The 26,977-nt window shown below is 44.9% G+C and overlaps 1 protein-coding gene across 1 annotated transcript; it reads right to left on the bottom strand.

The window, feature by feature from the left end:
• Positions 1–26: 26 nt before the first annotated feature.
• Positions 27–18,552, bottom strand: DDX3X (DEAD-box helicase 3 X-linked). Its single transcript, XM_075430766.1, has 17 exons — positions 18,389–18,552; positions 15,833–15,890; positions 14,759–14,809; positions 9,424–9,547; positions 8,121–8,261; positions 7,938–8,037; positions 7,311–7,446; positions 6,807–6,892; positions 6,069–6,167; positions 5,833–5,993; positions 5,484–5,628; positions 5,228–5,372; positions 4,752–4,933; positions 4,542–4,659; positions 3,948–4,104; positions 2,893–3,020; positions 27–2,550 (listed from the first exon to the last, which is right to left on the bottom strand). Exons 1-17 carry the CDS (start codon positions 18,431–18,433, stop codon positions 2,468–2,470), a joined length of 1,959 nt encoding a protein of 652 aa, XP_075286881.1. The 5' UTR covers positions 18,434–18,552; the 3' UTR covers positions 27–2,467.
• Between the last annotated feature and the right edge of the window lie 8,425 nt (positions 18,553–26,977).

Genomic DNA, 26,977 nt, shown 5'->3' with positions numbered 1-26,977 from the left:
GTGACGCTTCACAAATGAGCAGACTGTGCAGTTCAACTTTTTTTATTTTAATAAAATCAAGAATATGCACAGCACATGCAGTGCTAGCATCTAAACTAATACAGTAAGCAATTCTAAACCTACAGTGACTTGAAGTTCAATTTTCACATTCAGCAAGTTTAAATCCATTCTTGCATATTGTTTTGAATCCTTGTTTCTGAACTGAAAATATTGCTGGCTGATAAAACTTGCTAAAATGCACAAGTCACTGATTATGCCAATACAACAAAGATAACCACATGTTTGAGGATTGCAATGTGCCAGACATTCACTGAAAAAAAAAACAAAACACACAACTAAACAAAACTCACGCAACAAACATCTGAGAATCTGGACACTTCACATCAGTGTTTAGAAGTGTTTCATTAATATCTTAAGACAAGTGTATCAAAACCTTGGCATGTTTAATTTTAAGTTGCCAATTTTTGTTTTACTATCAGAAAGTTATGGCTACACTGCCAATGCCGGGTCTGCTTAATTTGACTTAAGAGTTTAATATGACTTAAACATTAAAAGCTCACACTACCCCGAAATATATAATTTCACGCATACGGTGACATTCAACATTCAAGTGCCAGTGTTTTTGTACTGTCTTTTGGTCAAGTTTCTTTAAACTTTCAAAGAATCACTTTTAGGCTTACAAAAATAAATATTTGTCAAAAATGTTCAATAAATATTACACAAAACTAGCAGCAAAAAGTATCTAGAAATCTGTCGTGTGCAAATAGTTTTCTTCCCAGCTATCATTCCCATGGTCCCAAATAAGTTTTAGAATCTATTTCCTTCTCCTTAAACAAGCTGCGTTCAATCTCCAAGAGACAAAATAAGATTGGAAGTTAAGGACACGCACACAAGACATATATAAAATTCTCTGAATGTGCAATAAAAGAAGTATTTTGTAAAAAGTTATGGGCAAAATGTACAAGGGCCTAAACCTAGACTTGAAATAGCACCATAACAAATGACCTCAATACTGTCAAGTGCACCTACTTAATAAAAGTTTTAGAACAAGGCACAATACACTTGAAAAAATCTATTGCACTTTAGGAGATTTTTGCCATTTTCCTATGCCACTGTAGATTAGTTGTTAACTGCTCTGGCCACAAAGTTAGCACAGAAATTCCAAGTGGCAGAGGCATTTTTCTGGTGGACAATACTTATCTTTGGCCAGATTTAGCATAAACAGACTATAAATACAATGGAAACCTATGCAACTAAAACTGACTAAAACTGCACTTTAATAGCAGAATTGAAACCTTGTGCAGTTTATGTACATTTCCAACCTCTGTGATCTCAGGTTTGTTACTCTTCTGGAGCCATTTTACAAAGTCTACAGTAAGCCAGTTTAACATCTCCACGCAGCTTGAACAGAGTAATGTGAATCTGCATTAAAATAAAGCCTGCTGCATAATTCTTCCTGTTCATACCCTCTTGACCAAAAAACATCAACACTAGCATGCGTTATTAGACCAAAAATTCAGTCAGGCCCTTAAGGAGGACCAATCACTGCCATGGTCAGCCATTCTACCATTTCAATTTCATATGGCAGGCATTTTTAAAAAGTCTAAATAGATGAATTCTCCTAAAAACTATTTCAAGTTATCAGACCTTTAAACATTCCCTGTAATGTTCTGCCCACATTTGGCTAGCTCACATTAATGATCTGCCTAAATATTGAAAAAGGAATTGCTGTATTTACTTGCATTAACTTCAAAAACAGTGCTTTTAATGTATGCATGTATCCATACATCATCTCATCATGACTGGAATGGCTTATTAAAGGCTATCAGGTTCTAAGTACCTATCCAGGATAGAGTGAGCAAATCAGAACTTTAACTTAGTACAGTTTTGCCACATTAGAAACTAATTGCATTGATATGCTTCAAGATGTTTTATTTTTCAAATCTGCAAATACCAAAAGCCCTAATGCAGGCTACCGCATAAGTTTTTCTTTGTAATATTATGGATGAATCAGTGATTCCTGTTTAAGTTGTATCACACCTGTGTGCCAAGGTTTGATTTTAGCCCAAGTTCAGTAATTTTTATTTTGTCAAAACAATTGATATCTTGAGCATTACTGAGCCAACAGGACATCAAAATAAAAGTTGTCTAAAGTTAAAGGCACAGTACATTAACAAACAAATGATCCTCAGTCACAAAATTATAAATGCAGTTTCTGGGTGGGGATGGGTGGGAGGGGAGTTAATCCTGACTACAGCAATAGAGTCTTCAAAACCACCTTCAAGATAGGGTTACTTGTTCCTTTATTTCCATCTTGTGACCTTGAGCTCCCTTAAAAAAAATTTCAGTGGAGAATCACAGCTGGTAATGTACTGCGAGTTCTTGAAGCTACACAAGGTATAGTCTGGCTAAGTTACATGTGGTTTCCATATTAGCTTGTTTGGTAGGATATCTGCTGCAAGCAGATTCAGTTGCCCCACCAGTCAACCCCCTGGGAGTTATAGTTTCCTCCATATCCATCACTGTTGTAGAAGCCTCCATAACCACCACCTATGAAAGGCAAGAGAAAGTGATGCTTAATTAACCCGCTGAAGACTTGTGCCTTCACAACAAGAAAACAGTCCAGAGCAGACAAGATGTATACTGTCTACTAAAGGAAACCCACCCAAAAGTACTGTCAACATGAAACTAAAATGCTGGAAAGACAGGTAGCATCAAACCTGTCAGAGACAAGTAACTTGCACTAGCCTACATCCAAGAAGGATGCTGAGACTTTGCATAACAACCACCAGCTGATCTTGCATTTAAACATCACCTCCAGAAGTTTTACTACAGCAAGCATTTTAGATAGAGTTTTGTATTTGCCAGCACTACCTGTCCATTTTTTCTTACCTCCAAATCCTCTGCTGCCACTCCCACCACTGCGGCTGCTGGTTGATCGACTGCTACTAAAGCTACTGCTGCCAGAACCGCTACTTGTTCGATAGTCTCTGGCACCAAATCCTCCACTGAACCTACTGCTGTAGAAGGGAAGAAAACAACTTGTGTAAAGTAAGTAGTATTTTAAGCACTGCAGACATTGACATTCAAGTACTAAATTTCTTCAACTCTGGTTACCAACTACAGCCAGCCAACAACCAGTACAAATGTTGAGTTCAGCATGCTTTATAAGCATCGCAACATTATCCAAGAAAGGCATGCGAGATAGCAAAGGAGAATCTACTGTTCAAGCAGGGCCATGTTGAACTTGCCACGCTACACTAACAACTGCTTTCTCAGGTCCTGGCAAGATTGCAACCTCTGCTTCACAGAATTTCCAAAACTGTCTTCGTGTTAAAGTGATGCACTTATGATCACCTTCCATATTGTAGCAGAAGATAACCATTTTACAAGCATACTTGTAAAGGAAAAAAAAAACCACACTAGAATTCATGTGGTCATATGTTAAGAGCAACGGCTGTTCCTCCTCCCACTTCAAGCCATTAAACATAAGCTTTGTATTACCAGCTTATAAAGCATTTTAGGTTTCCACAGCAAGGCTATTTTACAAGTGGCCTCACCCCTGCAGTCTAACTCTCATACCTTTCCTGTTTTATGGCAGACATTTAAGAGAAGGTAACGCATGCCAAAATAGCTCCTTAAAGTACATCCAGCACATGCAAGTAAGCATTTTTAGTGTTGTGTGTTTTCAGAGTTCTACGGTCATTTTTACTAGTTGTCACTACCTCAGCCACATCTAGTTGTCTACTTAAGGAAAGTCTTATAAGTTAATTGTCTTATGGTACGATAGAACAAAACCAGACATCAAGCTGCCATCTTCTGATGCCCCTAACTCAAGTTTCTACTGCACTGGTTTATCTAACTGTATTTTTAGACTGAAAACAAGTCACAGAACTGCCTCTCGCAATGGATTAAAGTATACCTTTAGGCAAAGTTGTGACCATTACCTCTTAGATCGCCCACGGCTGCCACCTCCTTTGTGATGCTGTTCATAAGCCATGTTTTCCAGCCAAGATGGTACTTCTTGCTTAGCCTCAACAAGAAGATCAAGCAAGTCCTTGGTGATGTTTATGTTCCTCTCATTGAAGAATGAAGTGGCAAGACCTGAAGTAAACATTCAGTTTTAGCCACACACAAAGCAAATAACACTACAGCACTCAAACCCATTCCATACTCCACTTGCAGCTTTGACAAGTACAGTATCAGATTCCCTATAGTCAAGCTTAAGAACACTAAAATTACCTGAAGAGAAAGCCATTTAAGACCATTATTCCACCACAACTAGTCACAAAAACCATAGCTATTTACTGATGGACACAGAAGACACCAAGCTTATACATGGCATTAGAGCTTTTTAACAGCAACAAAAGTATTAGCTAAAGGAACTGGTTACTTTCCACACTGGCTAGACAGCAGTGACCAGCTTCTGGTCACAGGAGCCAGCACATAGGTGTATTAGTATTGACTAAGTAGCAAATTGCAACTAAGCCCATCAACTCAGGTATGAAGTGCTATCTATGAAAATTCTAAGTCATACTTACCAAGGTTCCCTACTCGGCCTGTACGACCAATACGGTGTACATACTCTTCAATGTCACTTGGCAAGTCAAAGTTTATGACATGCTTTACATTTGAGATATCCAGTCCTCTTGCTGCTACCTATTGGTTAAAGAATTAAAACGAATCTTAGTAAAATTCCACAGGCCAAGCAACATGCTCACTGGCTCAAACTTCACACAGATTTCACTTACTGCTGTGGCAACAAGAATAGGGCTCTTGCCCGAACGGAACTGGTGCAATGCTTCCTCTCTGTCTCTTTGAGAGCGATCTCCGTGTATGCTTGTACAGGCATATCCTTCATGGTACAAGAAGTCCTCAAGAGCATCTGCACCCTTTTTAGTTTCCACAAACACCAGAGTCAAGGAATCCTTGCCTAACAACAATTGAAGCATAAGTTAGAAGAAAAGTTGCACAGACAAATACTTGGCTCCACCACCTGGTAAAAGGGATTTTCAGTTCTCTGCTCTTGTTTGTTCTAAACTGAAGACACTGGAGACCTCCCTCCCCATTTTACATTACCAGAAAAGCTTACATGGACTTAAAATTGACATTTAGTCAGTGGAATACCTTCCCTGCATGTTAAGGAAATACCCTTTCATTCACTTACTCAATAGAAGTTTTTATAACTTGAGTCATTAGATTTGCCTCATCTGAAAGTGGTGTTTACCTGTGGCATTTAGCAGGTCAAGCAGAAATGATCGTTTGTCTAACTCTTCCACCCATACTACTTTCTGTGTGATGTTCTCAGATGTAGAACCTACTCTGCCAACAGCCAGAAAGATATATTCATCAAGGAAGTCACGAGCAAGCATCTAAAAAAGGGAAGAAAAAAAAAAAAATCACATTACCTTTTTTCTCCCCCCCCTTCTACAGATGCAGTTTGGCCTATGAACCGTTAAAATATTTGATCTTTCGTAAAGTACCTGGATTTCCTTGGGGAAAGTAGCACTGAACATCATGGTATGACGAACCCCCTTTGGTGGCATAGTATCTTGTTCAACAATTCGACGAATTTGAGGTTCGAATCCCATATCAAGCATTCTGTCAGCTTCATCAAGCACCAGGTACCTAAACAGTAATAGAGAAAGTTATTCTTCACAGCTTTATTTTAAGCTGTAACACAGCAGAGACACTGGACTACATACAAGCTCACAGCTAGATGTTTACAGTTTGAAAGCTAGACTTAAGTGTCATTAGCTCTAGATATCACTTTAAAAGCTACAGTTTCCAGTTGTCAAGTCATTAGCATATGGACAACACCACTTTACTTACTTGCAGAAATCCAATCCAATCTTTCCCCTCTCCATCATATCAACCAGTCGTCCTGGAGTTGCTACAAGCAAGTGACATCCACGTTCTAAGTCACGTATCTGCTGACCAATGTCTGCACCACCGTATACAACACAGGGACGAACTCTGGAACGGTATGCAAACTATAAAACAAAGTAAGTTAGCACCAAAAAAAACTACACCCAAGCTATGTTACAATGATGAACTCGTAGATATACCTTTCTGGCTTCTTCATAGATCTGCACAGCCAGTTCTCTAGTAGGAGCCAAGACAAGTGAGATCGGGTATTGCTTACGGCGCCCATACCTTCCATTCTCCTGAAGAAAAAAACAAACTTGGAATGAGTATCCTAAATGTGATGGGAATTAAAACAGCTACTATAGACAATCTTGAAGACAGATCACCAAGTCTGTCTTAACAACAAAGGAGAGGCATGGATGACAGCTAAGTTGTTTTAAGCACTGCATCTGAAGACTGCCCTACTCCAGTACCCAAGATTCTGCTGTTGGTTAACGTTAACAGCAACATAGCTGCACAAGTTTGGTCTCTACAACCTGCACTGACCCATAACTTAAGCAGTAGAGAGAAATAACAGCCATAAAACCAGTTATTTCCTATCCTTCAGTCACTACAAGAGACACGTGTGACCAAGTAGTTTTTCCTGCAGCAAGGGAAGCGTCTTTAAAGCTTATGCAACAACAAAAATACTCATAAACCATCTTCTCTCTAGACAGTTATGCATATCCACTCTTTCAGTGGGAAAAAGAGTTTCACAGCCTGTATTTTTCAAGGGAAATAGCTGAAGTCTTCTAGAAATTGAGAAACTTGCCTATCACACCCAAAATAATGATGACATGTAAGTGCAGATACTGTGGTTCTGCAGCAGACATGAACATACGGGGCAAAAAACCCACACTGGTCATAGCTTTTCCAGGACTGGGTATTTAAATACTCACCTTCATAGCTCTCAAGGCATCACCAGGGCCATCTGCATAGATCTGGCTCAATATTGGTAGAAGAAATGCAGCTGTCTTCCCAGACCCTATTAGGACACAATTCAGTGTTATTGTCAAAGCTACTATCAACTACAGCACTCATCCTGTATCACTAGCATATTTCCAGTAACATCTGCACTAGTATATGGATAAGACCTATGCCATTGGGAGTGCACTCCTTAGCCAGTGGAGGTTATCTACAAAAGACTTGCCACTTAGCACCCCTAAACCCTGAAGTGAATGCAATTCAAGCCATAAACATTTCCCAGGACAAACATAGTAAATCCAGTCAAGCCACAGCTAAAGCAGCTCAAAACTCTAAAGCTGACTTCCAACACTGCAGGTATTTCGGTATACTCAGAACTGAAAGCTGTACTACCTTATGGACCTCTTACCTTCAGCTTGATGAATACAAGACCCTACTTCTACTGATACAGACTAAGCAGCAAAGAGTTACTAACTTACCTGTCTGAGCACAGGCCATCAAGTCTCTCTTTTCTTTAATAATAGGTATTGCATGTTTCTGGACTGGAGTAGGACGGGTATAGCGCGTGAGCTCAATGTTTCCCATAATAATTTCTCCCATGTCAACATCGCTGAACTGTAAGATATTTAAAACGAGTAAGATGAGGATCCTTCCCTTCAGCCACCATGTAACACATCACTCAAATAAGTAATTTGTGAAGTAGCTGTTTCATCTCTTCCTACAGAACTTGCCTATTAAGTTTACAGATACTCAGGACCTAGTTACCAAGAGCCTGATATCTACTGAAGTCCAGTCACGTATGTGATTCTTAACTACACTAGCATACTACGCTTAGCACAACACCACCTATGCTTAAGCAGTTTATACAACAAACCAGCACGTCTACTTCTTTACATGTTTAAAGAACAGTCATAGTTGAAAGCAAGCTAGAAGTGTTAGCTGAACAAGCTTACACAACTTCTCCTGTATCTTACTTCATCATATGCAACCCTCCTCTGCAAAACAGCTTAGCTGGAGGAAGGCAAGACAGCGTTTCCTTTCCTCACTAAAGTTAAGACAGCATGACATCATTTCGCACACAAAATAGTCAGATTTTACAAACTTACACTTTCAATATGTGGAGGACAGTTACTGCCTGTTGCTTCAACAGGAATGTCATCGTATTTCTCAAAGTTAATGCCAGTATTGCTTCCTGAAAAGAGCTCTCTAAAAACAGAAGAGAAAGTATTTTACTTGCTGGACATACTGACTGACCCTGTGGTGTGCATTTACACAAGTCCGTTACTTACTGTTCCAGGCGTTCACTTGGGGGAAGAGGCTTTGACCAGTCATCTTCATCCGGTTTGTCACACCAGCGGCTATTCCCACCACGGTCAAATCGACCAAAGCCACTCCTATCATAGTCGCCACCTCTTCCACGCTCTTCATACCTAAATACAGCAAGAATATCAGGCCACCATTGCTGGGCAACAGGAATTTTTGACATGGAAAATCAAAGCTATCGTAATCTAGCAGTTTATGCTCTATGTATTATACATACAACTCTAGAACAATTCGAGCCGTCAGGTTATCTGTACTTGCTTCTTGACCTATGAACTGAAATGAGTTTAGTCCCAGCCATCAGACTAGATTATGTTATTCTGTGCCATTGACAAGAGTGTCATGAATTCACAGCTCCATTTAGTTTAACACATTGAACCTTCTTTCAAAATCTGCATTTTGTTAAGTGTGACAGAAGTAAAGAATCAGTCATCTGCTAGTAGAGCTGCAATTCAAGTTGCCCAGTCTTTGCTATTTTTTGCAGGGAGCCCTTCTTAAACCTCTTTGGACACACTGTTTGGTGTCCCCCCCCCGACCCCCCTTCTCTATGCCTCATTTTACATAGTTCTCCCACATACAAACCCTCAAGCACTGTAATTTGTTCCTTTATTCCCCCACCACACGAGCAAACTAAATACCTCAATTACATGTCACATCATTATTTTATAAAGAGGGAGCTCACCTGTATTACTGACTTGGAAAGAAGGTTAAAAAAGTCCTTACCTCAACTGTTTAGTTTTTGCTCTGGTAAATCATGTTTGAGAAAAGTCTGGACACAGGACTAGCGTCAGCTAAAGTTCACTCTCACCACACTTGTGCATACAACGCATGATGTGTGTAAGACTGATCAAGTAAGGTAGAGAACCTGCAAGAGTCTCACCCAGTTTTATTAACTACACTTGTTAAACAATGAAAAAAATTAAAAGTAATTCGTTTTGATGTATTTTATGTGCTCCCAACAGCTCCTCATGTTTTTTATGGAAGTAGCCACCCATCTAGCACTTTTGGTGAAACAGTTAAGGCAGCAAGTCATTGTAGCTGCAGTGAGTGGCTGGTGGTGGACTACAGGGCACATTTTTCAACACATGCAAGTTTCCCATCCTTGAACTCATGTAGCTTTAGAAGCAAGGTTCTCTCGCACTCTCCTCCCCTCCCAGGTTCCTCCTACCTTATTCTGTTGTTCACACCTAGAACTCTAACATCAAGATTACTGTTGCACTACTAGAACCAAGACAGACTTCAGAAGCACTGCCCAGACAAGTAAGTACTTGCCTTCCTCCTCTTGATCCATTTCCACGGTCAAAGAAGCTTGATTTTGCCCCACGGTCGGACCGTGCACCAAAGCTGCTGTAGGCATCCTTGTCTCTGCTAGAACTCCAGCCACCACTATCAAAACCTAGTAGAGAAACACGTTTCAGCCATACATTACGCAGTCTACTCTTTTACAAGAAAAAAAAAAATCTGTCCAGTATGTCTTCACTGGAAGTTCTACAGGATTGAAAGGCAGGCAGTTCTTCAAGAATGGAAAATATACAGGTATTAAGACCTAGTAAAAGAGGACTAAGCATTTCTCATTGCCTGTTAGAACTTGCTGAAACCCCTCCACTCATGTACAAGCATGTTATTTTTTTAAAAAAACACTGCACTTGCCTTAGTACTAATACTTAAGTTGCCTGCTCTGGAAAGCCAGGTATCAGAAGAAACATTAAGACACAAAGTCTTGCCAAGCCTAGATTATCTCTCCAAATTCAACACAAATCCTTGACAATGCACTTCATTTTTATAAGGTTAACAAGGCCTCTGGTGGAGATCAACAAATGGCATCAGCCTTTGCATTAAAAATCCACACAGAAATTAGAATGTTTTGTCATACTGCAAGTACACAGAGCAGTCTGATCTATACAGACTAGGATAAATTAACAACACCATGCAGAAAAAAAGGAATATGGAGGTCTTCACAATGCATTACCACACAGAACTGCTCCACAGCACCCACCTACAGTAGATGCCCACTTTGGTATGTTAAAGAAAAAGGACCAAAGTACATCAGCTTGCCAACACCATGAAATTAAAAGCCTCGTTTTTATTCAGCTGCCAGGGGTTGGGAGGTAGGCAGAAACATAGAGAATAAAACAGTGCTTTGGTACTAGACTAAGAACTTACAGATTCTGACTCAGAGTTCCAACCTTCAAAAGTTTGAAAACATAACCTAACCAGAATCTCAGCTATGGGATTCTGGCAGAAAATAAGCAAAATAATTAAACAGATAAACAACAACGTCACTCTTATTAGCAAGCATGCTTTTGCCTGCTCTACTACACAAAATCAGTCAAGACCTATGCACCAGACAATGAAAATAACCACAAAACAAAATTACTCCAAAGAAAGTGATTTATCTAAGCCCTATCTCTCTGAAAATGCTTTGATAAAACAATTTCCCTACCCTCTTAAGTGTTCTCTGGAGAGGGTCCTTCACTCCCCCCCACTTTTTCTAATGTAAGACATTCTACTCCCTATAATCCAGACACACGCTATTCACATAGGAACTTTAAAAAATAGTGTGGTAACTGTAACTCATTTGGCCTGGTTAGCTTCAGCAGACAGCAAAAATAATCCACGCATGAAGTTTATTAGCAGAGATCATCATGGAATGTTTCAACACCCATAAAGTGCTTTAAGAAGTAATTTTAGTCCTCAGGGATAAATGAACTCCACATGGAGAGACTGCTGACAGAAGATCAGGAATACCATAATCACTTCATTAATGCATGAGAAAGTTTTGTAGCTTATTTAGAAGGCATCTAAATCCAGATTTTAGTACAAGTAACTTTCAAACCACACTACAAATATTGGGGTATGTCACCCTGCCAAGAAATCTAATAGCAGTGGTACTCACAGAGCAATCTTCAGAATCACAGAACGGTAGGGGTTGGAAGGGACCTCTGGAGACCATCTAGTCCAACCCTCCTGCCAAAGCAGGTTCACCTAGAGCAGGCTGCACAGGACAACATCCAGGTGGGTTCTGACTATCTCCAGAGAAGGAGAATCCACAACCTCTCTGGGCAACCTATTCCAGGGCTCCATCACCCTCAGAGTGAAGAAGTTCTTCCTCGTGTTCAGCTGGAACTTCCTATGCTTCAGTTTGTGCCCGTTGCCCCTTGCCCTGTCGCTGAGCCCCACTGAAAAGACTCTGGCCCCATCATCTTGACACTCATCCTTAAGGACATTTTATAAGCATTTATAAGACCCCCTTCTCAGTCTTCTTTTCTTCAGGCTAAACAAGCCCAGCTCCCTCAGCCTTTCCTCACAGAAGAGACGCTCCAGCCCTCTGATCATCTTCACAGCCCTCTGCTGGACTCTCTCCAGTAGTTCCTCATCTTTCTTGACCTGGAGAGCCCAGAACTGGATGCAGCACTCCAGATGCAGCCTCACTGGGGCAGAGTACAGCAGGAGGAGAGCCTCCCTTGACTTGCTGGACACACTTCTCTTACTGCCAAGAATGCCAATGGTATCCTGGGGTGCACTGAGGGCACAACACTGGCTCATGTTTTAACTCTGCGTCCACCAGCAGCCCCAGGTCCCTCTCCACAGAGCTGCTTTCCAGCCATCAACCCCAAGCCTGTACTGGTGCATGGGGTTGTTCCTCCCCAGGTGCAGGACCCTACACCTGCCCTTGCTGAACTTTATCAGGCTCCTCTCCACTCAACTCTCCAGAAGAGTATTCAGGAAGATACAGCTGTAATTTCTCATAAGTGAAAAAACTGGGCTGACTTTGTACTACATTAAGGTCTTCTACCAATACTGAAGAGTTCTAGAAAGGAGTCAAAGTTCCATGCTCCAAATAGCACACAAAGTAAACTTACTCATCTAGCTCATTATTACACCAATTTCTGAAGCTAGTACCTTGCCCTGTTTTTCTTTAAGGTAGTGCATAAACTTCTAGACCAGGTCTTTTAACAAATACATATGTATGCACCCTACCTGACAATTAGAGCCAGTAATTCCACTTTCTTTGGTATTCCTAGTTTGATTTTACTTGTGGATTAGCATACAACAATAGAGGTCCACAGCATAAAAGTAAATTCTAACTAATGAGCTAGCAGAAGACATCATTGTGATTTAGAACACCACATGGCAAATAAAAATCAAAAGCAAATACAGTGACACAACCCATAAGAGACCACAGATTGACTTCTTTCAAGTGAAGAGAATGATCATGAGACCATGCAAGAATTACCAGGAAATTCCTTAAAACATCAACGGTTTGTTTTTGCATCTGTGGAGTTTTGGATTTTTTTTTTTTTTTTTAAGTAAAAACCTGTATAGATTCCATCCAGCACATATTTATCAAAGGGGTAAGTTTGGAGTTCAGTAAGTTAATGAACTTACAGAGCAATTTTGTAGTTCTTGCACCTATGAAGAGGGGTCAAGTTGTCAATGCTTCTCCTCAATTCGCATTTTATAATGCTCTAACATGAGTCATTGTCAGCTTACTTCAAAAGCTGCCATGTGCAGCAGCAATCATCAGTTTTATAAAGATAGGGAAAATAGTTACAATCATATAATCCTTCAGGTTGGAAAAGACCCTTGAGGTAAGTTGTAACATCTACTCCTTCATCTACTGTAAATCAGATTACACTTCAAATATCCAAAAGCAGCTTCCCAGGAAGTTTAACAAGAAAATGACATGACAACAAGCTTTAGTGTTATGAAGTCAACCTCATGGAATACAGACACTTTTTGCCATGCACCCCTGCATACTAAGCTTCATATACTGTAGCTTTACCAGGTGAAAAACAGAACTGCCATTATGTAACCTAAGGACGTATTTTTATGCATACTCCTATTTCCTGCAGTTCTGTACCATCTTGTTCCCACGTACAAAGCTAACAGATTAGTATTACAATAGGGACATATCTCCAACTGTATGGGAAGAGTAAGCTGAATAAAGCACTGTAGGTGTTTTAAACAGAAATATTCTACATTCCCTTATCGTGCTTCCCCTTGTCAATACCTACTGAAATCATGTAGATCAGAGCTCAGCTCTTCATGAACACAAAGAACAGCTACTTTTACAATATTAAGTTCAATGCCTTAAGCAATTTCTTACTCAGCCGCAAGTAAGCCCATTGTGCAATTTTAATACCTTTTTGCAAGGTGAAGAAAAGCCACACATGACCACATGTACATTGCAATGTTTGAACTCCGGTCTTGCACAGAAAAGATGACAGTCAACAGTCCTATACGTAACAGGTCATTTCCTGCTTTTGAGAAACCTGCACATTCCTCTCAGGGTTAGCTAGTTGATTTCTTGAAAGACTACTCACATTTGACATTAACATGACCAGAAACTTCACAAGCAGTCCCCTCTACTTTCCCCGAAACACTCAGCTCTTAAGAGGCTGTTCACCATTTGGTGCTTTAGGACTTGCTTCTTTTAGGTTTACAAAAAAAAAACCCACACCACACACACAAAAAAAACACTAGGTTGGGCACATGCAAAGAGGCAACACAGTAACAGACTGATCTGTTTCTTCAAATGACATAGAACTGGAGTGGAGCATTTTTCAGCTAGTCAAACTAAAAATTACATGGCTCCAGAAACACTATGTCAGCATATACTTCAATGTTCTCCTCTGACCCACTCCTAATGGAAGGAGTCCTCTTGCAGTATTGAAAAGAGTCTGTGAAAGTCCACTGCTTTAGACACAGATGAGACTGAAGTCTTCCTTAAGTTGTAGCATGGCAGAAAGTATTTTAGTTCCTCCATTCCAGTGTTTCAGGAGGTGTTACAGGAAATGTTTCTCTTCTATCTGCACAAGCCATTAGACATGATTCTAATACATGCTGCAGTATCTGCAATCTTTGTATCTTACAAATCAAGGTCATGATTATTTACTTCACTGAAGAACTCCACAAAATTTTTCTTCTTTATCATGTTTTGTTGAGAAAAATCAAGTGCAAGATATAAAGGCCGTTTGTTTCCCACCACAAATCCCTCTGTGTAAACATATGACCAACAGTGGTCATCTATTTTATGTTTCACAGACCAGCACCCCACATTTCCTTCTGCAAGTATTCTTGTGGACTTTCATAAAAACTACAAGAAGCTAAACAAGGATAACATCTGTTTTGTTTCTCATTCTCCCTAGTTAAGAGCAAGTTGTGCAAAACATCCATTTACAAAGTGAAACTGTGCTATCTGTTCCTATTAAAAACTGGTTACTACAAGTCCCACATCATAGTCACTAGCAGAAAAATGGTACTCCCAAAATCCATTAAAACTGATACTCAAGATTACAGAGCTTGTCAAGGTAAGATGGGAGACTTCATCTTGCTTCTGTGACAGTTAATTGCCTAATAAGATATAGAAGATATTCTGCCAGTCAGTTACTGAACTTGAGCTTAGAATATACGCTGGTGAAGGAACCAAGAATAGCACACTAAAAGCAGAAGATTAAGTTGCAGTGTTTTGCACAAAATAGCAAAGCAGTCTGTATAGCCACCTTTAACAGTACTGTCAAAGCCTGTAGCAGTCTGTTCCTAGAGCATCAGAAGTAGGTCAAGAACCAGTTACAAGTGTTGTCACTGTATTTCTGATACATACCCTGTTTTGAAGCTTCCCTGTTCCGCAAGTGAGGAGGAATGTATCGGCCTTCTACAGGACAAAAGAAAGGCAGCATTAACACCTTTTGAGATACTACCCTTTCCAACAACAGTTTTTTGTTAGCAGAAGGTTGTTTGCCTCACAAGCTTTAAGGCCTCTTACAGTGTTTTTAAACAAAGAGTCCTTTAACATAGCACTTTAACCTTCACTGTGTTGATCCACTGAGAAGAATATTAATTCTTGCATACTCATTTAGGTAGCTGCCTTTTTTTTAAAGCACAAATGTCTTGCTATTTCTTTGACCCAGTCCTACATGCCCTTCACGGATGTTACAGCATCTATGATGAAAGCCTATCTTCCTAGAACTCATTAAGGCTTAACCTGGTGCCAGATATTTGAGAAGCCTAAGATTTTCACTATGTCATTCAAGTACTGGCACTCACAGTATTATTGCTACCAGTATTTTTCCTTCCCCTGAAATTCAACCATCCCTATCAGTTCAGCTCAGATCAAACCAGAAGCCACACATAATTGTCTCTGAATAGCATTCTTCATTTACAATGCAGAAGCATCTGTCTGCTGAACAATATGAATCAGAATGTACCAGGCACAAGCTGAACGTGAATTCCTGGAAGATTCCCCTCTTCTTAACGTACCTAAGCCTTGCATGTCAGAGAATGCAATTTCAACTCCGTGAAATTAGGATTAGCACAGTTCTATTAAAACTTTCACGTTCAAACATCCCAACTCTAGCTAGATGTTTTGAGAAGAAGAATCATCACATTACTAGTACACTACTCAGCTGTTTCACTAGAGGCAACAGAAAATCTGGGACAAAACTGGAACACTAAATGTTCTCAAGTTACTTAAGTACTTAAGAAATTTACACGAGCTACCACTGTATAATTAAGCCTCCACTTAAAGTACACAGTCTTTTCAGAGCAGGCATAACTAACAACCTGCTCAGTTTACACATCAGCCTCTGTGCATTTTTGCGTCAGAAATTACTTTTCACAGCCACAAAATGCTTATTTCTAAAACTGTTTGTAAGCTTAAGAAGTTGCATGTACTTACTGCTTGAAGAGCTCCCTTCACTCTGAGAGTCCGAGGAATTCAAGTCTAGACCAGAAAACTAGAAGAAATGAAACAAGTATCAACATGTTATACCATGAATTTATGCTAAGTCCTTTTGCTTATCAACGGCAAGCAGCATTCCAAGAAGTTCTTACTGCAGAGAATTTTGTTTAGTGTTAATTACCTCTCCTATAAAGCAGGAGAACCAAAACCATAGTTATTACTCTCTCAGGGCTGTACTATCTCCAAGTGTCTTCACATTCACCAGTAAACATGCACCACACAGGCAGCAAAGGCCCAGAAGAGTATCTTATACCCACCAAAACAAATACCACAGACTTATGCTTCACAAATGACTGACACAGATGGTAATTTTTTTTATTTATTTTTTTTAGGTCTACAGAGACTACAGCCCAAACAATACCAATTCAGTTGGGCACTTCACTTGCAGAGACTCAGCTATTCCTTTACCCTGCACTAACACTACTGAGACATTACAGTCTTGATGTTTGAGGCAGCTACTGTTCACAAAACACTGAGTGACTTTATCCCACTGTTTCTTTGGCAAATACAATTTTTGGTTTGTTTTTCTAGAACCCATTTACAGCCCTTCAGTCTCCCAGTAAGGCCTACCAAGAGGTATTTCAATTCAGGCATTACTAGCACGTAACCCAAATTTTCTAGGTCAAACACAGTATGGACTCATTTCAGCAGAAGGTAGTGGGCAACTCAAAGTTCAAACACCAGTTTATTACAATTGTCTGTGTGGCAAGATTATAAATTTATGTGGAAATACAAGACATTTAAACACAGTTAAATTTTATGCAAGACCAATTGGACAAAAGTGCCTTCCAATACAACCTGAATCAATTCAAAGCAAAGATCCCATGGCACTGTCCACTTGGATGATCAGTTGTGCATGCCGCCATTTAGGACACTCAAGATTCTTGGAAAATCCCCCCATGGCAGGCCTCGTATCTTTCTCTTTAAAGCTGACACTTCAAACCTGATCTCTTTAGTTGATTCAAGCAAAAATACGAGGCTAAAGAGTTATTCTCATTTGAACGGTAAACAAAAACAAAGGCTCTCTACTAGGTAAAAGAGGCCCTCCAGAAGCAGCCAACAGAAGCGACACATAAGTGTTTTCTCGCATGGGACCCCCGCCGTCTCCACCCGCAGGTGCGACACTCGCCAAAACCCGATCCCGGAGATGGCGCAGCGACGAAGCCCGGCGCGGCCGCCATCTCAGTGCTGCGGCGCAGCCGGCACTGCGGGTCGGGATTTTCGGCGCAGCAGGGAGCAGCCGCAGCCGCCCAGCTAATCCGGCTGCCGGCCCCCGTCACGTGCTACACCGGGGGGGGGGGGGGGGGGGGGAAGGAGGAGAAGCTTGGGGGGGGGAGGGGGAAGGACCGGCTCCCTGACCTACTTCGCCCAAACCTCCGGAGCAGCGGCCGCCCGAAGCCTACCGGCCGCCGAAGGACAGCGCTGCCCGGCCACGCCAGCTGTCCGCCCCGGGTCTCCCACAACACAGGGGCCTCTTCCCGGCCTTCCCCCCCCCCCCCCCCCCACCTTCTCCAGGGATTAGATAACCATCTACCCCCTCCACAGTGGGCAGGGGCCTGCGCCGGGCTCCGCCCAGCAGAGGCGGGGGTGGAGAACGTAAGGAGCAGGAAAAGAAAAAAAAAAAAAAAAAAAGAAAAAAAACCAGGGGGGAGCAGACGGAACGGCACCGCCGCGGACCAGGAGCCACCCGGCCACACGCCGGCTGCGGCGCTCCTCGGCCAGGCCCAACTGCGTCATCGGGGCCCACCGGCCCCGGCGGGAAGAGAAGGAACGGCCGCTGCCGGGCTCTGCTGACGCAGCTCCGACAAAGGCCGCCGCCAGCGCCTCCTCCCCGGGGAAGGGGGCGCCAGCACAAAGCGCCGTCCTCCCCCGCCCCCCCCGCCTCAGGCACAATGGCCGCCATTTATCCTGCCTTTCTCCCTGCCCCCCCCTCCTCCTCCTCCTCCCCTCCCCCCCTCCCGCGCGGGGCCGCTTCCCGCCGCCGCCGCCAGGGGTCCCGGCAGCCAACGTTACCATCTCCGCTCACCGCCACACAAAAGCCGGGCCCGGAGCGTGGCGAGGAGGCCGCGGGGGCAGGCGCAGATCTCAGACTCGGCCGGCAGCGGCGGTCCCGTCCTTCCCGCTCCCCCCCAACCCCGCTCCCCGCCGCGGCGATGCGCGTCCCCGCGGGAGGGGAGCCGGCGCGGAGCCGCCGCGCAACGGAAACTGCGCAACAACCGACTACACCACAAACCGGCCGCGCTGGGGGCAGGGAAGAAGGGCTGGGTGGCTGGCGAAGAAAAAAGAAGGGGGAGGGAGGGGGGGGAAACACGACGCAACCGCTGTGGAACGAGGATCGAAGCAAGCGCCGCGCTCGGAATCTCGACCGTTCCTACCGGCCACCGCCGCCGCCCCTGGCACCCGGAGCCTCCTCCCCGCCCCGTCCGCCGCCGCACGCCGGTTAACGGAGCGGCCTGCCGCCCGCCCGCCCGCATTCCGGCGCCCGCCCCTCACCTGCTGGTCTAGACCGAGGGCATTTTCCACCGCCACATGACTCATAACGAGAGATCGTCTCGGGGTGTCCCGCTCCGCCTCGAGAAATTCAGATCCGCCGGGCTGGGAGCTCGCCGCCACTGGTCCGCCACGAACCCCTTTCCTGACTGAGCCCCCCCTCGCCTCGGCCCCGGCCTTTATATAGTCCCCGCCCCCCCGCGCCTGCCCGGCGGCGCGCGCTGACTTCAGCGCGCACGCGACCGCCCCTTCCCGGGAGCTCCCTTCCCCCCACCCCACCGACCAGCCCTATCGCGAGAGAAACCGACGGCGCTGCGCCGGCGGGGAACGGCTATCGCGAGACCTGCGCCGGCCTCCTCCGCCGCTCAGCCCTCGGCGAGGGGCGCTCCGGAGGTGTCGCGAGACTTGGGGCACCCGCCGGGTCTGCCGGGCGTTTGGCCGGCGGCGCCGCCGGGTTCCGCGCCCGGCGCTCCGCTGGGGGAGAGCGGCCGCCAGGTCTCGCGAGATCACGACCCCCCCCCCCCCCCCCTGCTGCCCGCCGCCTTCTCCTTTTGTTCGGTGCGCTCGCGAGAGCGCCCCGCCGGGCGCGCGGCTGAGATGTCTCTAGAAGGAGCCGGGCCCTAGGTCACGTGGGCGGCCCGGCCGGCGCCCGCCGCCATTTTGTGCGCTCCCCCTCCTCCCCCGCGCAGTGGCGTAGGTGCTAATGGCGGCGCAGCGGGCCCGCGGCGCGGGGCTCGGTGGCGGCGAGGGGAGGAAGAGGGCGCGAGTAGTGGCGCGCCGTGGGGCCTGCCCGCCTTGAGCGTCACCTGGGGCCGGAGCAGGGACCGTGGTGAGCAGGGGGGCTGCTTCACCCCCGACATGCACGCGGGTCCCTTTGCTGGGCAGGAGCTCGGACCCGTTCCCTGTGGAGGCCTCGCGGGGCCTCTGGCGTTAATCTCCACATGCTTCCCGAGAGGTTCCATCACCCTGCCCTGCTCCGGGCAGCCCCTTTTGTCACCAACACTGGGAGACGCTTTAACCCGCTCTGGGCCGTTGCAATTCGGCTGCCCAAAGCAGGGATGCAGGCACATCAACCTGCAGCTCTGGCCATGCCTACAGCGCGACAAAATGGTCTGCTGTGTCCCCTGTGCAGCGGCATGTCGCTGTAAGCCGCTCGCCCCAGCATGCTGGTGTTGGTCAACATTAGTTACGACAGACGTTAATCATCTTTTTTCCAAAACCACCTTTAGCCATCAAATCCATTGATCACCTCTATTTTCCCTGTAGTGACAGTTTCACCAAGTTACCACATTACATCCACAGAAAGCCCCAACTTGGACTCAGGAGGACTCATGTTTACCGTTGGCCTGTAAAATACCAGTCAAATAATAAGCGTTAAGCTACCTGTCACTTTTCAAAGAAGATAAACACACCCCCATACCCTTCCATCACATCACAGCCTGCTGACACAGAAAATACTAGAGCCATCACCTCGAATTTGGGTCAGTAAAAGTACTGACAAACATGCTTACAGGATCAGGATACCCTGAGGCTGTCAAGTCACAAGGAAAAGGACGTCAGGTTTGGTTGTCCTGAATCCACACATAGCAGCTATTCCTCCATTTCCCTCCTCCTTGGGCTCCTGCCTCTTTCAACAAGAGGAAGCCTAAGGAAAATCTGTACTCCAGAACAGTGGCTAGCTTCACTGAGGCATTTAAAAGCACAACAAAACTTTTCCATGGTACTTGCATATAAAAACACCTCTTTGCCTAGTTTTTCCTGAAAATAGTTCTTTTGCATGCTACCCTTTAAGTTGGGGCTGTAGAGCCAAAGTCCTTCCACTCCAGAAATTAAGCCCCTACAAGATTCAAACACCCACAAACAAATCCTCAGATGAGCAACCCATACTCCTTCTCACAGACAAACCAGCCAGGTCAGTACAGGATAGGGTCTATCCTCAAACAAAACATTTACCATCCTTCTGCTTTGGTCTTCCATAATGCTTCTTTAGCCAGCTACAGCTCTGGAGGTAAAGGTTTATACTTGTAGTTCTTCCCCAGGTGCACCTATTTGTGTCATTTAAATGCTTGCAGGTGTGTTCACCAAGACTGCCTGACAGTTAAAAGAAAAAAAAGGATTCTGTATTTTTTGAAAAAGCTGTTATTGGACTTAGGCCCAAATTTTATTTTTTTGAAAGCAAATTTCAAATAAATCTTTTAATTCCTTTTCTTCTTACAACTTTGTGGACAATTCTAAATTCTAAACAATTCTGCGGTGTTTACATCCCTACAATGTCTGCAATGCTTTTGTAAGCAAGAGCATTGTTTGATATAATTCACATGCACTAGAAAATAACATTAATTAATCCTTCTTCACTGTGCAGGTTTTAGAAGCAGCACAGTAAGTTAATTCCTGGCCCTGCAGTCAGGAAGGGAGGTGGGCCCACTCTCCTCCCTGACAGGTTGGTGAGAGGGGCCAGTGGGTGTCATACCGTGTGCCGCTGGCAGCGTGCTTCCACGCAGTCCGCCCGAGGCAGAGCAAATCACAAAGTTGTGAGTCTTCTGCTGCAGGCTGGCAAGTGCTCCCCTTGCCTAGGGAAGTCGGTTTTCCCTTTGTTATTAAGTTACTGTCTGCATTAGGCAGGACTATGTATTCTCAGTTTCACTTTTTATTCTCGTGCCACTGGCTCAGAGACAATTTGCTGGAGGAAGCTGAGCAGCTAATGGGTACTTGAGTCAAGCTTTAAGCTGACAGTGGAGTCCTCACAAATCCTGCTCACTGTCTGTTAAACCTGTTAAACTCAGTAAGTTTTTTGCTGATGGACTCAAACAAAACTGCTTAAAACCTGACACTGCTGGGTGCTTGGACACTCAGTTCTTAAATCCTAGCAAGATTCCCAAATTTGCTGTTTCTTCAACTGCAGAGCCTCATCTGGTAGGCGCTCTGAAAGTCGACGCTGTTAGCCTCAAAGTAGCTGGGGATGCAGCTTTCCCAGCATCGAGGAGATCGTTGCTGTGCATTAGGAAAGCAGTATCCCCAGTTGCCACCAAGCAGCGTGGGTTGTAAGGTCAGCACTGTTTATGAAGTTGTAGCTGCCTTTTCAAATATTTTTAACCAGAGCTGATAGACACTGGCCTTGTGTACATGAGTTTCCTTATCTGTTTTGAGACTAACAACAAGTCACATGGTACTAGACATCTTAACAAGCAGATTTCCCATCTTACAGAACTGTGGGCTTACTTCTAAGGGAAGGAGGTGTTTTACTAACAGTAAGGCAACTCAGAGTTAGGCCCTGAAATCCAGAGCGTGATAAAAAGTAAATTCTCGGCTTGCTGTACTGAAAACTTGTTTCTTGTTCTACAGAGCTAGCTGTGAGACTAAGACTACATACCAGATATTTATGAGTCTTTCATATTGCAAGCTGTCAGGACAATAAAAAGTATAAAATCAATGTTGTCCAGCCACAAATTAGCAAAGGGACTGAGAAACAGTCTTTAGTCAACGGTGTGCATCTCTCAGTAATATCAGAGATCTGTCTTTAACAGCGTAATTTTTAAATGCTGCATCTGATCAGTTCCCAGATTTATGGGGACATTTTTAGGCATCAAAAACCAGAGTCTTACTGGTGTGGAGGAATAACATGAAAAGAAGCAACCATTGATATACTGTTAGTGAAGCCTTCACTACCAAGTCTGCATTTCCCTACAGCACTGGCTACAAAACTCTTATGACCAATGGATAAGTTTTACAATAATGTATGTAAAAGCAGTTTAATTGGCAGAATAAAATGAAAAAGCATTTTTAAAGCTGGCATTCAAAATAAAACCAGGCCTGTTGCACTGGATGGCCTTCCCAGGTTCCTCACGTTTGGGAGGCTGTGGTTCTTCAGACGTTGCTCTCAGCAGCAGTGCTGGTATAGGCTGTGCCCAGCACTTGCCATTTGTTCCTGTCCTCAGGGTGTGCCCTTGGCTGTCCCAGTGTAGCTGTTAGTGATGCCAGTCCGTGCAGTGAATGAAGGAACTGATCTGAGTTTAAAATAACTTTGTCTGTTCGTAGGGGTAGGAAAAACACCTGACTAAATCAACTGTCTGCCCAGAGAAATGCCTGTGGGATATTGGTTCATAGTCAGTGAGTTTCTTCGATTTAGTGAATATTTCCCGCCATACATGCCCTAACTCGGTGTGCAGGGCAAAGCCGGTGCCCTTCAGCCAGGTATTTCTTTCACTGGCATTGCCAGCTTACGTAGTCCCTACCTCACTCTGCACCCCCAGCTCATTTCAGCCTGTCAAATAAACTGGTGGGGAGACGGCGTTATTTTTCACCCATGTCAGTCCTTTAGCCTGTTTGGGGTGGCTACACAAAGGCCTGTGCCAGTCCAGCAAGAGCGGGGTGGCTAGCCCCAGGCAGGCAAGGCAGGGGCCCGGAGCTGCAGCCGCCAGCGCTGCCGGTGAAGAAGCCTGTGCGGAGCCGCAGCCTGCTCCTCCGGGTAGGCAGGGGTAGCACAGGAGAGCCCAGGGTGCGCGCCCACATTTTCTCAGGGAAGGACTGCACTGGGGTGCTCATTACACAAACCACGGGGCTCGATGGGGACTCGCGGGAAAATCTGGGCAGAGTTTTCTGTTGTCCATAGAATAACATTAGGCATTTTAGCCAAAATGTGCACAGATTGTGTTCTGGTTTGGGTCCTTTTGTCTCTGTTTTGATACAAAACCTTACTCCAAGGAATAAAGGAAGTTGCTAATAATAAAAATATGATTATCAAGCTGTGCCTGGACAGTGTTTGACAGAATATTTACAACATTTTCCATTATGCTGCAACACTTCGTTCTATCATTGCGTGTGCTGAGTACACCTCTACCCTAAGTCCTAGAGAGGACATTATGCCTTTAACTTACATGAAGAATTAAAAGGCAATCTGATTAAGAGCTCCTCTGTTCTTTGGCTAGTGTACTGCCAGCCAAGCCCTGCCGGGTCCCCTTCCCTTGCCGCTCAGCCGCTCCCAGACTGGTAGAGGCTGATAGAATGTACGTAATTGATTGGGGAGGCCTTGATGAAGAGCAGATTCATGACGATTCTCTGAAAAGATGCCTGGAGCATGTTTGAAAACTTCAAAGACATTCACATCTTGCCCTGAAAAGCCACAAAAGACTGTTTACAGAAAGCAGAGACTTTACAGAAAGGAGAGACAGAATCAGAAAAGTTTTACAAGCTATGACTCTAGACTAGGGATACACAGAGAGGATTTGGCTGTTTCAAACATATGCTAGTCCTTATTTGAGGCAGCACTTAAGGCTCTTTTTCTTTTCTGTAATAGTTTAGTGACAAGATCAAGTAGTCACAGGCTTTTGTGGGTACTGAGGAAGTACAAGCATAGTTTGGTCCTTATTTCTTCTGCTACACTTGGATCAGACATGGGAAAGAATGAGTCCATGAATTCAACACAGATTTTTTCTTCCTCATCACACTGAACTCTTCCCCGGGGCGCTGCTCTGAGAATTGCACCTTGCAGCTTAGGCCAACGGGATACTTCTTGTGCTGGGGTCAGGGCCCAGGAGCCGGTGACCTGCATGTTGCCCAGGGCTGCCACTGAAATGGCAGAAGAGGGGAGCAAGAGTATGGGCAAAGGGATGGGAGACAAGACAAGAACTGTTTAGTTTTTAGTTCTCTTCGGTAGGTGAATAGTTCCTAATGGCTCTCCCTTCCTATGTTTCTCTTGCTTGGGTCTTGGAGTAAGTCCACTTTCGAGGCAAGAGTAAGCAGACTAGCAAAGATACACCCATGCTGCTTGCTGTGAGCCTACAATGTTACATGCCTGACCCAGGAAAGGACTGGCCTGGTATCTGAATGGGGCTGCCTCGCTTGCCTGGGTCCGGAGCGAGTGTAGTACTGCAGCAGGAGAGGCTTGCCTCACTTGCCCTTTCTCCTCCCCGAGTCCCCCGTGTGTGCTGCCGACAGACTGCTGCGGTCAGCGCCCTATGGTCTGAAGAAAGCTGTCCTCAGCCCAGCCTGGCAGGGATTGCTGCTACTAGCTGCTACCCAGAGAAGAGCCTGATAAAATGTCCAGCCCCTGACTCCCAGCCTCCGGCCCACGTCCCAGCTATATATCCCTGCTATGCCGGTGGGTCCCTCACTCTGCCATGCACCTCTCTTGGCTGTGGAGGATTTTCCCTGGCCTCATAAGGGATGGGGCAGATATGTCCTGGGGTTTGAAGGAAGGTCCTTGTGAGCGCTCTCTCCTCTTGTGTGAGCGCGTTTGACTCCTGCTGCCAGGTGTGAACACCTGGCAGGCTTTGACTTTGCCAGATGGTGGTTGTGCAACACGGTGTGGCTGCCAGGAGTATTTGGGTTAAGCAGCTGTGGCCTCAGCTATCTGAGGAATGTCCAGTGTTGCTAGTACTCCTTATTAAGTCAGCGAGAGATTTTGAAATATTAGATATTATTACTAAGAGGCAGCGCTAACTCAGTGCTCCAGCTTGTGCACTGTCAGAACCTTGTTGGGCTTTTCCCATGGCTCAGAGTTGTAGGGGATGGGAGAGTGGTTTTTGACTAAAATGGCAAGGGTTGTTGTCCTGAGTGGAAGAACGAACGGAAGGAACTTGGCAGTTCAAGGAACATTGAAAAGTTCTGAGTTGGGCTCTGTTTTTCATACTCCTAGATTCTTTGCTAGCTTGGATTTAAAAAACCTTAATCACTTTTATCTCTTGGCGTTCAGATCTCTCCATCCTCCCCACTGGACTCCAAATTACATTGCCTCCCTCTCTCACTCCCCAAGCTTATGCACTGTTGTATGTGCTCAAATGCTGCTTTCCATGTTCCAATTAGATTAAGGGCTTGCCTGCACAGGAAAGTTGCGCTACTATTAATTTGCAGTTTGCTTTAGAGAAATTATGTTAAACCTGGGCAAAAGGCCATGTGGATACCCTGGTATTCTTTTGCAGGAATACAAATGGCTTAGTTCAGGTTAGATCAGGTCAATTAGGAACAGGAAGAACTTGCAGAGCAATGCATTTTCCTACACCAGAACAAAGAGTGTCCAGAAGCTTCTTCTGCAGACTGTGTCCTCCAAATGGGAAGAAATGTTGGGAACATGGTCTTGACCTCAGCAGGAGCCACAATCTGCTGGACAGAGGTAACATACAGCTAGCCCCACCAAAGCACCAGCCTCTGCTGCCATTAACTTCTGGCTCGTGCTGTGAAGCAGGCTGCTTCACCTGCAGCAACAGCCTTTTTCCTACCCAAGGCAGCCTGGTCTGCAGCACTTACAGACGAGGACTAGGGACTTGCTGCCTCTGTGCAAGGTGTTGGCTGCTACTGCGTTCCTACAGGTATTAAAAATGTAGCCCTTTGCCAAAAAAAAATTATAAATGAGATCTTGCTCAATAGAAAAACTTGTGCATATCCATCTACTGCCCCTCTTTAAACACTGCATGAGTGCCTGGAGTTAGCTGTATTGGTTTACAAGCGGATTGCAATTTTATGAGTGTGTCTTTCTCTTGTAGGCAAGCTCAAAGTAACAGGAGGTGCAGACAAAAGAGGAAAGGCTTATAGCAGCAAAAAGAAATGAAAGAGGCACATCAGTAAATATTGGGTGCTGTACATTCTCATTGTGAACTGGTTTGAACTGGTAAGCTAGTAATTGCCTAAATCCAAATAGGCATCTAGTCAAGATGGCTCCTGTATTAAGCAGTATTAGTATTATACTTCGAATAAGGCACTAATGCTTTGGTTTTTGTAAACCTTTTCTCTTCCAATTACCGTTTCTAAATACCCAATGTAACTTTTATGTCACATTAGAGTCCTCTTTGAAAAACCTCTAGAGGGTTCCTGACCAAATACTAGGGTGATGACAGCTCAAAAATGCCCACGGGATTGTCAGGGCCCTGAAGGCACCACCAGCCCTGACTGCCCCCCATCAGCCCCCCCGGGGCTCCCCCCACCTGCCCACGGCCCAGGACTCTATGTCAGCCCCCTGGTGCTGTCAGTCCCGTGGGTCTCACCGAGCCAGGCCCAGCCACGGGCTCACAGCCTGGCCAGGCCTTGGCTGTCCCTGAGCTGGGGAGATGCCCGGGGCTGGGGCTGGGGCTGCCCAGGTGCCCTTGGCTACTCCTGGCTGGGGAATGGGACGGGCCCGGGCTGCCAGGCCCTGCCCTGGTGCCCCGGGGAGCCCCTGCAGTCCCGGCCCCCAGTGCCAAGGGAGCCGCTGCCCTTGCTGTGCCCTGCCAGGAGCTACAAGACCCCTGAATCATGAAGCCTGAAGCACAAATGAACCAAATCCAATCCTGGTCTTCAGGAGAAAGGGGGGAGAAGGCCCACCATTCTAGTACCCTTACTGTTGGGACAGGATGGAGGTACTGCCACTTCCAAAAAGATACACCAAGATATCCAAACCCTGTGCACGGTCACCAACCCAGTAATAACCCAGGAGACAAGAGGAGGACTCGATAGCTGGCATCCCTTGTTCCCTATGGCATCACAACAGATTTTGGACCCGTTATCTGGGCACACTCTTTGTGTTGCCTGGATTTTGGATGGACAGCTTGAACGTGCTGACCTGGTGCCTGGTGGCTGCGCTTGTGAGTGTGAGACTGTGAATGTGGCTGAGTGAAATCTGTT

This window comes from Opisthocomus hoazin, chromosome 1 (assembly GCF_030867145.1).
Source record: "Opisthocomus hoazin isolate bOpiHoa1 chromosome 1, bOpiHoa1.hap1, whole genome shotgun sequence".
In the NCBI taxonomy this organism is placed as follows: domain Eukaryota; kingdom Metazoa; phylum Chordata; class Aves; order Opisthocomiformes; family Opisthocomidae; genus Opisthocomus; species Opisthocomus hoazin.
Note: the sequence above shows the minus strand (reverse complement) of the source record. Positions and strands in the feature narration are given on the sequence as shown.